We start from the raw sequence: 11,129 nt of genomic DNA on the forward strand, positions 1-11,129 counted from the left end.
ACACATACATACTTTGGCTGTACTGTACAGCTTGTGGGATCTTAGTTCCCTCACCAGGGATCGAACCAGGGCTTAGCCAGTAGAAGTACAAGTCCTAACCACTGGACCACCAAGAAATTCCCTTCTTGTAATAATTTTAAAACAGGACACTCCTCCATTTCCCCTGGTGTTTGGAAACTTGTACCGACAGTGTATTGTATCCCAGAGAACGAGAACGTTAGCTGTCCCTCCCTCCCACCTTCCTGCTCAGAACATGGTCAAGATAGCTGGGAGGGGGGTCCACGTCTGTCACGGTCCTTAACCTCCAGGGTCTGCGTCAGCCCGTTTCCTGTCATTTATCCTCAGCAGTAATCTCGCTTTTCCATTTTTGGAGCATTCTGTTTCTAAAGTAAGTAAGGACATCTGAACAGAGGAAAACAGTATCAGATAACTTACAGAACCCTACTGTAATGATCAGACTGGAGGTTTATGTTAGCATTAAGGTTTTTTTTTTTTAAGTTTAAAATGTTTTCTTCTGCAGGGAAAAAGTACTCTCGTCATATCTTTCTGTCAACAAGATACTCATTTTAACTACGGGATCAAAGATCTGAAGAAACTGGGAGGCAGCTTATTCTCACATCTGAGGTTGCTGCTTTTAAAATAGTATTCAGAGCCATAAAGCATAATTTGTGTTGAAAATTTTTTCAAGGCCTATAATATAATAATTGTGGTAGAATTGTAATTTAATTAAAAATGATATAGGCTTTTCTAGTGAGTCATACTTAAGTAACTGGGAGCAGTTAAAAAAAAATTTGATATGTTCTTTAAAAAGAATTTCTTTTAGGGAATTTGCTGGTGATCCAGTGGTTGGGACTGTATGATTCCACTGCAGGGGACATGAATTCAGTCTCTGGTTGGGGAATGAAGATCCCACAAGCCACGCAGCATGGCCCCCCCCAAAAAACAAACCCCACCTTTATTTTTACATTTTTCTAGATTTCTGTATCCCAGATTTATTTAAAATGCAATGCAGAAGCAATTATAATAATTACATGTTGCTAAGAATTAAATACTTAAAACTAGCACTAAATACTAAAAATAAGTTATTTGTTTAGAGAAGTTTATGAAGTTGGAGCTTGATTGCAGATCCAAGATTTCAGTATCTTTTTCAACCATCATGTGGAATTTTTCCTCAAGAAAAACTATTGCCAAGGGTTAAGATTCAGAAATAATTCTGTGTACATTGTTCGATAGTTATAATTCAGTGTGTTCTGGCCTCTCCTGCCCCACAAAAATGCTAGAAATTTTATTTAAGTCTCTTGCAGAATCAAATTTGAACATTACTTCAAAAATAATAATTTTAAAAGGCAACAAAGAATTTTAATAGTATAGCATTATGTAAATAGAATACTGGTTATATCTCTCAAAGTAGAGTACAAATTATTTTAAAATCAAATGACAGTTCAGGTCAACGTAGCTTGATCTCTTGGGGGGAAAGAATAGGTAAGGAACATTTTTATCTATTTCAGTTTTTCTCCTTTCAGAACAAGGAATTTAGAACATGGAAGAGTAATACTAATAAACTGTATAAAGCTAACTTTTATTTCTCTCTGTTTTAGTGGTCCCAATCGAGGCCATTACATTGCAATAGTTAAGAGTCATGATTTTTGGTTGTTGTTTGATGACGACATTGTAGAAGTAAGTAGTTTCCTGATTTCTTGTTTTCCTTCAAAGTTGTGTGTGCATCTTGCTCGTGACCTTTTCCTTCCAGCTTCTCATTGTGCAGGACAGGTCTTCAGGTTGTAATCGAATCCCTGCTTCTCTCCCTAATGCCCAGTTCAGTGCTGCTGGAACAGTCGGCTATCCTTGAAAATGTCTAGAATAAAACAAGTGAGATCTTTCAACCACAGAGCTAGTTAAGGAAAGAAAAAGAACTTACACTGTTAAGAAAATAACTTATTGAGCTATAAGACACAGTTAAGTGTGCAGATTTTAAGCAACAGTTTAAATTGTTACATGTGAACACACACACATGAGTGCATACACATAACTGCCATCTAGATCAAGAAATGGTGTATTTCAGCACACCAGCAAGCTCTCTCATTCCTTTTCCCCTTCAGTACTTACCGCTTTCCCCTCCCCTCCCCCATCCCCTGGAACCCACTATTTCTAATCTGATTGTCTTACTGGGGTTAATTTTGTCTCTGTTTGAATACAAGTGGGCTCATCCAGTATGACTTCTTTGGTGCCTTTTTTCACTCATTCGCATTTATGCAGCTCATTCTTGTACTTGCAGTAGTAGTTCTTTTTTTTCTATCTAATTTTTCATTGTACAAATATACCATGTGAGAAACTTGGCTTTTTGTCCATTAATGATTATTAAAGTAAAACTGCCTTGGTTACCCTCGTACAAGTCTTTCACTGATGATATGCACTCGTTTTTTTTTTTTCTTGAGTATATATTAGATTGGACCTTATGAAATTGCCAAGTTCATAGATCCCAGACGGTTGACAATCAGTTGTTTCTTATAGTTCATCCTGTACCTAGGAATAGAATTGCTGGGTCACAGGGTATGTTCAGGCTTAGAAGATGATGAAAGTATTTAGTCTGTGTCTGGTGCCGTTTTGCAGTCCCAGCTGTGAATGAGGGTTTCATTTGTTCCACATTCTCACCAATACTGGGCATCATCCAAGCCATTCTGATTGTGCAGAGCTGTTTTACAAATGAGAAAATGAAATTATCCTAAGAAAGGCTGAAGCTTTTACTGGATTCCAGGAGTCCGAAGAGCTCATTTTTCTACTGACGTTTGTTTTTTTCCCTCACAGAAAATAGATGCACAAGCTATTGAAGAATTCTACGGGTTAACATCAGATATCTCGAAGAACTCTGAGTCTGGCTACATCCTTTTCTATCAGTCCCGGGACTGAGGGAGCTGCGATGAAGAGAGACTTTCTGCCTCATTTCTTCTCTGGTTATTTGGGAAAAGATCAAGCACCGATTTTTTCCAAGAAAAGAGAACTGCGGGGAGCTCAGGGGGGCAGCAGCGCACTTTGCACACAATAAAGCAAAGGCTGTGGGTTAACACGCTCTTCCTATCCTGGTAGTTGATTGATTCGCTCAGGTATCATGCTGTCTGTGCAGCTCTGCACAAGGCAGTGGAATCAGAGATACCAGCTCCTCTTGTGGAAACAGCCTTCCAGTAACCGACATGCATTTTCTCTTCCTTCATTGCACCAGTAGTGATTGAGCTCCTTGGGGGTGCAGCAGAGAGAACGGGAGTCTGTGCGAGGTTATACTGACGATGGCAGGAGGTGATGCTGAACACGCCGCACACGCGCGCGCCTGGGTTGGACACACAGAGAGAGAACACTGGGTAGTCTTTTCGAGCGTAAACCAGAAATGCTTTTTGGGCCCAACACTTGCAGTCGCCTTCCTGATGTAAAGAGACTTAATAGATACTAGAATCCAGTGTCAGGAAGGCAAATAACGTTTGCTTCTCTGAAGAAGCTTATAATCATATACAGTATATGTATATCTAGGGAACAATTGGTCAAAAGTGGCTTTTTGTTTCCCCAAGGGGAAAGACTGGCTTTGTAATTATAATTTTTTTCCTTATTTATTTTACTTAAAACTGGTAGAGTCTAAGTATTGTATGAAGTGCCCATGATTCTGTTGGTAAATTTGAGAATATTTTTATTAGTTTTTGTCAGTTTAATGAATCCTTTCGTTTGTTTCTATTTTTAAGGTGAATTTTTAAACTATTTTAAATCATAAGTTACCCTAAGAAAAATTGCAGTGAGAGAAGGTAAATTATTCTTTTTCCAGGAGGAACTGATATCTCTGGCTCTAAATATTTGTTCCTGGTTGTGAGTTTTATTCAGCTTTAATTTCAGTAAAATTTTAAAAAATAATCAAAAAATTCCCTGTTGTTGTGGAATGATGGAGGAAATCCTGGTGCGGTAGTGGTGTGCTGGTGCTGAGGGTTCTTCAGGGCTCTGTTTCAGGCTGAGGCCGCGTTTGGAAAACTCATGGCACAGCAGTTACCTTATTTTCAGAAGTTGTTTATTCTGGAAAGAAGTAACCATCCCAACCCCAGCCTTCCTGGGGAGCTGACAGACCCTGGGAAGAGTACATTAATGAGGTCAACCAGGAGTACTTTGAAAGCAAGTCCTTTTTTCCCCCCTTCCACCTTTACAGATCTTACTGGAAGAGTGTTTAGAAATTTAACTTTGTGTTTGTAAAGACTTCATTCTGTTGGGAGTTTCAAGAAGTGACATACGTGATGTAAGATGTATGTAAATCATTGCAGTTGACACTTTCCTATACATCAGTAAGTTGTCTGACAGTGGCCGAATGTAACTTGCAGAAAATAATTGAATATATATTCAAGATAATAGCAATCAGGTCTTAGATGTTCTTTATTCCAGTCTTTTTAAGGCAGTAATCTTTTTTTTTTAATTGCTGTAATTTTCTAAACTTATTTTACTAATACTGTTGAATCTGAAAAAAAAAAAGCAACAAAGAAGAATGTTTTTGTCTGCTGCTATTATTAACATTTATTATCTGTATCTTTTAGCTCAGGAAATGACTTCACCTATTCGTTCCACGAATAGATTTTTAACAGGGTCACTTAGCTAATTGGGCTGTTGAAACAAATGTGCCGGCAGAAAATGATGATGTCTTCTGACAGATTGCTTTTGGAGATAACAGTTTCTAAAGCCTTACCCCTGGCTGGGATGGTTTCGTACAAATACATGGCCTGCCCAATCTACCAGGGTGGCTCAGAGAATCACAACCAAGAATGTGGGCAAGGTCAGAGCTCTGGAGGTGCATACATTTTTTTTTTTGCTTTGAGGGCTTCAGCCAAATCGTCTTGCAATTTAAAGCTGAATGTCTGCAGCTTTTAGTCCAGAGACGAGGAGTAACGTGAAGCTGAACCAGCTTTGACTTGCATTGGGCCGCGGCATGTAGAAGATAGATAGATGAAGTCATTTGCATAAAGGTACAGCGTTGGGATACTGTGTTGTGTTTGTAAACTTTACATTTTGCATTAAAAAAATACAGTAAAGTAAAAGCCAAGGTTAAATTTTCTATGAAAGCAAGTTCTCACATTTTTCTTGAGTTTCACGGTAGTCGCACACTGTCCCATCTACACCCTGTTGAATAGGACGACCTGTCGGGGCAGGACAATGGCATGATGGTTCTCCATTTACTTTGTCCTCCTAAGTGCACCTGCATCTGCGTGTAATGTCTCGAAGCTTCTCAGAAATGCAGTCTGCTTTAAAAACACGGAGGGTTTAGGGCTAGGGGGAGAAATGGCAGACAGAGGAAGGAAAGTGGCGCGTCCAGAAAGCGACCTGAGGTGGTGTGTTGGCTGGCCGACCAAAAGGGGCGGGTTTCAGTTGTACACGGTGGTGATTACTGTCTAACTGTGTACATGTTTGTTGGGATGACTGTCCCATATTTTGTGTATTGGAAGAAGAATTTCTATGAATTATCGTAACTGAAAGTAAGTATTCTAAATTAAGTCTCACTTCTAAGTCATACGGCTTCTGCCTTGGCAGCAGTACCTTTAGGAGCTGGCCGGAGACAGGAGCCCTGAGACTCTAGGCAAAGGGAGAAGGGGGGGTGTGTAATATATGGGTCTCGTCGCCTCTAACCATCCGTGTAGTTTTTTCCTTTCCTTGATGGCAGTAGAAAAGACCTCACTTCCATAACATACTACTCTTGATACTTTCTTTAAAGCTACTTTTTCATTGAAGATTTCTCTCATGAGGTATTTAACCTGGGAGCCGGGAGGCTAAGGCGCTCAGGCCTGGCTCTTCAGTGAATTTAACTGTGTGACCTTGGGCAAGTCACTTAACCTCTCTGTGCTTCAGTCTCCCTATCTTGTAAAATGGGAGTAATACCTACCTCACAGGGTTGTTGTGGGGATTAATTAGATACAATGTCTGTAAAGCATCTAAGGTTCTTGAAGAAGGCGCTATATAAATACAAAATAATATCTATTAAAGTTGGTCTATTTGTGCCTGTGGGGCTTCGTGTTTTTTTTTTTTTCTCCTTAAAATGCATGTATGAATTAGAAGTATACACTGTGGGCGCTGTCTTACTGCTTTTCCTCAAAAGTTGACTACTCCTGTCACCCAAGAGATTTTCCCAGAATGCATCCCACAAGTCTAAACCGGTGTTCCATCCGTGCTTGTGTTTATTCAGCATGCACCGTGCATGTATTCGTCTTTATTTAGTGGCATTGTCTTTCCCCAAATCCCAGGTTTAAAAATTTAAATTTCACATCATAGAATCTTAGAGGGCAAGATACCTTCGCAGTCACTGTTCCTAACGTCCCGTCCTCCCTTCCACGGGCCTACTTGCTCCTGTAAAATGATCACATGAACTTGAAACGAAGCCTGGTTCTCTGTAGAGTGACTTAAAAATTGCTGTTTTCTTGATCCCCATGGTTCTTGGGAAGCCTGGCCAGGCAGCACTCTGATTGGAGTCTCTGAAGGAGAGTTCTCAGAGGTAAACACAGTAACAGGGGAGCCAGCTACCTGGGGACCTGAGATAGACATCTGTAACATACTGAACTTTGAGTAAATTACATTGTCTGTATTCAAGAGTGTTTCATAGACTGTTGAGAAGCCATGACTGCCCCTCACCTTTTCCACCTTGTCACCCAGTGCTTGTGTGTGAGTTATTTGAAACCCTTTCCACCTTTCTGCACTGGTCTGTTCTTTATGATAAGCTGTCAACCATTTTAAAAAATCTCCAGGTCTGCTGAAATAACCCATCATTTTTGAGTTGATTGTGTGATAGGCTCTATACTCAGCATTTTACGTTTTTTAAAAAGGTAGCTTGAAGACTGTCTCAGAGATCATGATATCCTCACTTTACAAAAAAGGAAACTAGGTCTCTCCAAGGTTAAGTGACTCCAAAGTCACTCAGCTGGAAGGTGTCAACTAGGTATAAGTTCACTGCCAAGCTCTTAACCCCTTGGTTCCTAAAGAGGGTTCTGCAGTGCTCTTAGGAATTCTCTCTCAAGCAGCCACTATGGACCCGATTCTGGAAGAAACAAGCTCACACTCTTTGTCATTTGCTGCTTACTATGAAAGTGAAATAGTAGGGAAAGTATTAGGCGTTTGTTCAGTCATGTCCGACTCCTTTTACAACCCCATGGACTGTAGCCCAGCAGGCTCCTCTGTCCATGGGATTTCCCAGGCAAAAAGACTGGAGTGGGTAGCCATCCCCACGCAGGGATCAGACCCCAGACTCCTGCATTACAGGCGATTCTTTACCATCTAAGCCACCAGGCTTACAGTAAGCCACTTATAATCCACCTTATAATGGGTCCCTTTCTTAAATTTCCTCACTTGCTGTCAAGGATTTGCCTATAAGGAAACTGATGCAGAACTTAATGAACATTTCATTTCTCTAAAGTTTTTAAATAAAACTTTGAAGAGCAAGGAAAATCATCCCGCTCTACTGATAAGTCATTTCCAAATCTGGACAATCTCAACTCGCTGGCGTTGAGAAAGCTCATTCTCAAAGGCTCCCCGGTGATTCTAATCATCCAGTTTGGGGCCTGTGTTAGGACTCCTTTGAAGTTCTAGATTATGTTTCTGTAAGGTCTGGAGTGCCAGTCTGGAGTGGACCTGATGGGAGCACTGTTGAAAAGTCAAATTAAGCAATGGTCAGGGTTGATTTCCTTTAGGATTGACTGGTTTGATGATCTTGTCCAAAGGACTCTCAATAATCTCCAGCACCACAGTTCAAAAGCATCAGTTCTTTGGCGCTCAGTCTTCTTTATGGTCCAGCTCTCACATCCGTACACGACTACTGGAAAAACCATAGCTTTGACTATATGGACCATACGAAGGGCTGAAGCTGAAGCTCCAATACTTTGGCCGCCTAGATTCCCTGGTGGCACAGAGGTTAAAGCGACTGCCTCCAATGTGGGAGACCCGGGTTCAATCCCTGGGTCGGGAAGATCCCCTGGAGAAGGAAATGGCAATCCACTCCAGTATTCTTGCCTGGAGAATCCCATGGATGGAGAAGCCTAGTAGGTTACAGTCCACGGGGTTGCAAAGAGTCGGACACGACTGAGCGACTTCACCTTACCTGATTTGAAGAGCCAACTCATTGGAAAAGACCCTGATGCTGGGAAAGATTGAGGGCAGGAGAAGTGGGCGACAGAGGATGGGATGGTTGGATGTCATCACTGACTCAATGGACAGGAGTTTGACCAAACTCTGGGAGAAGGACAGGGAAGCCTGTTGTGCTGCAGTCCATGGGGTCACAAAGAGTCAGACCCGACCGAGCAACTAAACGACAAATTATCGGGTCATTCAGAAATGCACTCCAGAATGGGAATCAGAAGAGCAGAACTGGCTCATATCTCTGTGGCGCACAGTGACTGTGGTTCCATCCATCAGAGAAGGTGGCAGCGGGCAGGGGTGGAGGGGTGGTGTCTGGCTGGTGGCTCGGGTCTGATGAAAACAGGTGTCATAAACACACACCCCAGAGGGATAGATCTGGGCCTCAAACTCCATCCTCATTCCCAAGCAGGATTTGAAAATCACCTTGAAAGCTGCAGTGAAAATTTTACCTGAAGGATGATAAACATTTAGCTTTGCTTTTAGAGCTCATGGCTGATCCTACATCTGAAGTGGGTTGTGGGATGGCGGGCCAGAGCCCAGGGCTTCTCTGAGGCCCACACATCTGAGAAGGTGGGAGGGAGGAAACGTCCCATGACCAAGGTGTGTGCATGTGTGTGAGCCCACCAGGCTGGGACCCCAGCAGGGGGCCTTTGGAAGAGGGTGTCAGTGACCAGAGCAGGAGCATGGGAACAGGAGACCCATAGTTGTGACAAGTGTAGGCAGTGTGCAGACAGGTCAAGAGAAGTACTATGTTATTAAAATTTACTTTGCTGATACACGGAATTCATAATTTGATTGAGTGCACAGTCATCCATGAAAACACAGGGTTCCTCACAGACTACTAAAGAGCTGAAGAAGGGAGCTCACATTTACTGAACCAGACCCCTGACATACTATCTCATTTACTCCTAGTAACCTTGTGTGAGCGTCCTCAGTCACTCAGTTGTGTCTGACTCTTTGCGACCCCATGGACTGTAGCCTGCCAGACTCCTCTGTCCATGGGATTTTCCAGGCAGGAATACTGGAGTGGGTTGCCATTTCCTTCTCCAGGGGATCCTCCTAACCTAGGGATCGAACCCACATCTCCTGAGTCTCCTTCATTGACAGGTGGATTCTGTATCACTGGGCCACCTGGGAAGCCCTTCACCACATCTAGCTGCCCTGTTTGCTTTTCTGATTCCTATGGCGCCAGACTGGTTTCCATCACAAGGGCCGCGTGCTTGCGTCAGGGACTTGCATTCTACAGAAGGACTCTTCCACCTCCACTCCAAGTCTCACTGGAGCAAACTCGCTGGCAGGTGCAAGTGAACCTGGAATCTCTCCAACTCACCTGCACACCTTTGAGGGGAGCTTTGTTTTTTCCCAAACTAGCTGATGCCTGAGGTTCATGATATCGTGCTTAAGACATGTGATTACCTACTACATCAGTCAATTAAATATTATGAATGCAAATATAATGAGTTTGGAAGGGAGAGTTGCTTCTTTGAAAGCTCAGTTGAATGATTTGAAAAGATTCAATAAAGGTAACAATATTTGCTTTAAATTAGGTGTAGGGGACACCGGGGGAAAATAAGAACAGAAGGATTCTGTACTGAAATGGTTTTTCAATAGTCTTTAAGATCTCCAACCCCTTTAAAGAAAACAAAATCTGAAATTGTAGATAATTCATTACAGGTGTGATTTACGCAAAAGCCGAGGCAGCAAGATTCCCCAGCGAGGGCATCACTCAAAGAAAGACTTCCCCCTGGGTCAAAATATTGGCAAGTAAATTACCATGTATGTGTTTTAAGGTAAAAGAAAATGTTGAAAGTGTTTATATAATTTTTAAATCTTTGGTTCATCCATGTACTTATCAAGAGCCTACTACATGCCAGTGTTGTTAGCTTTGGGAATGAAAAAATAATTGATTCAAACCAACAAGTCCCTGGCGCGGAATGTACCTGCTAGTGTAGGCCAAGGCAGGAAACAGGCCTGTAAAACATACCTATGACGTCATGTACGTGTGTGGGCCGCACAGGAGCACAGACCCCTGGATGCGGTGAAGAGGCAGGGGTAGGGAAGGGCTCTGTTATGAGGGGACATGAGGGCAGAGAGGGAATCCGACGGGAGCCACCTGGACATCAAGGGGAGACTCGAGAGGCAGAGGGGCCGGGGGCAAGACCCCCAGCCCAGCCTTAGCTGGACGCATTGAAGGAACCTGGAGAGCAGGTTGGAAGATGGGCACTAAGGAGAGAGGAGAGACACAGGCAGGGCCATGTCACGGGGGTGGGGGGCTGACTTTGGACCTTATCCAGAAAATGAGGGAAGCTACATGGGGGAGGAACCTGGTAAGTCTGATTTCCAGGGACTTTTTTTTTTTTTTTGGCGGAGCAGGGCACATGGGATCTTAGTTCCCAACCAGGGAGTCGAACCTCTGCCTCTCGCCATGGAAGTGCAGAGCCCTAACCACTGGACCGCCAGAGAAGTCCCTGATTTCCAATTTTAAAAGGACGCTCTGCTACTGTGTGGATAATTGAGGCCAGGGCGTGGGATGTAGGGCAGGTGCTGTGCTGTGCTGAGTCGCTCAGTCCTGTCTGGACTCTGCGACCCCACCAGGCTCCTCTGTCCGTGGGATTGTCCAGGCAAGGATACTGGAGTGGGTTGTCATGTCCTCCTCCAGGGGATTTTCCCCATCCGGGGATCAAATCCCGGTCATCCGCATCCGCAGGTGGATTCTTGACCATCTGGGGAAGCTCACGGAGTTGGGGGGTGGGGTTAAAAGTAGAAGCAAAAAGCCAGAAATGGGCCAGACAGTGCTGAGCAGAGATGCTGAGGACAGCAGGGAGGCAGGATGCCCAGGGCGGCAGCAGAGAGGAGCAGGTAGGGGTGGAGGGAGTGACCCCCTACCAGTGGCCTGATGGACGCAGGAGGGAGGGTGCCAGGGAGCTTAGGGAAGGGACAGGTGTGCTGGGGGCGGGGCGCCTGGGGGCGGGGAGGGATGGGGCAGCGAGGGGCAG

The 11,129-nt window shown here is 43.6% G+C and overlaps 1 protein-coding gene across 1 annotated transcript in view; it reads left to right on the top strand.

The window, feature by feature from the left end:
- Positions 1 to 5,963, top strand: part of USP12 (ubiquitin specific peptidase 12) — a 57,509-nt gene extending 51,546 nt beyond the window's left edge. The window contains exons 8-9 of the mRNA XM_068984311.1: positions 1,599 to 1,677; positions 2,806 to 5,963. Of these exons, the coding sequence (XP_068840412.1) occupies positions 1,599 to 1,677; positions 2,806 to 2,907 (181 nt within the window). The 3' untranslated portion in view covers positions 2,908 to 5,963. The remainder of the gene's footprint in view (positions 1 to 1,598; positions 1,678 to 2,805) is intronic.
- Positions 5,964 to 11,129: the final 5,166 nt, after the last annotated feature.

The sequence above is a fragment of the Capricornis sumatraensis genome, chromosome 12 (assembly GCF_032405125.1).
Source record: "Capricornis sumatraensis isolate serow.1 chromosome 12, serow.2, whole genome shotgun sequence".
Classification (NCBI taxonomy): Eukaryota; Metazoa; Chordata; class Mammalia; order Artiodactyla; family Bovidae; genus Capricornis; species Capricornis sumatraensis.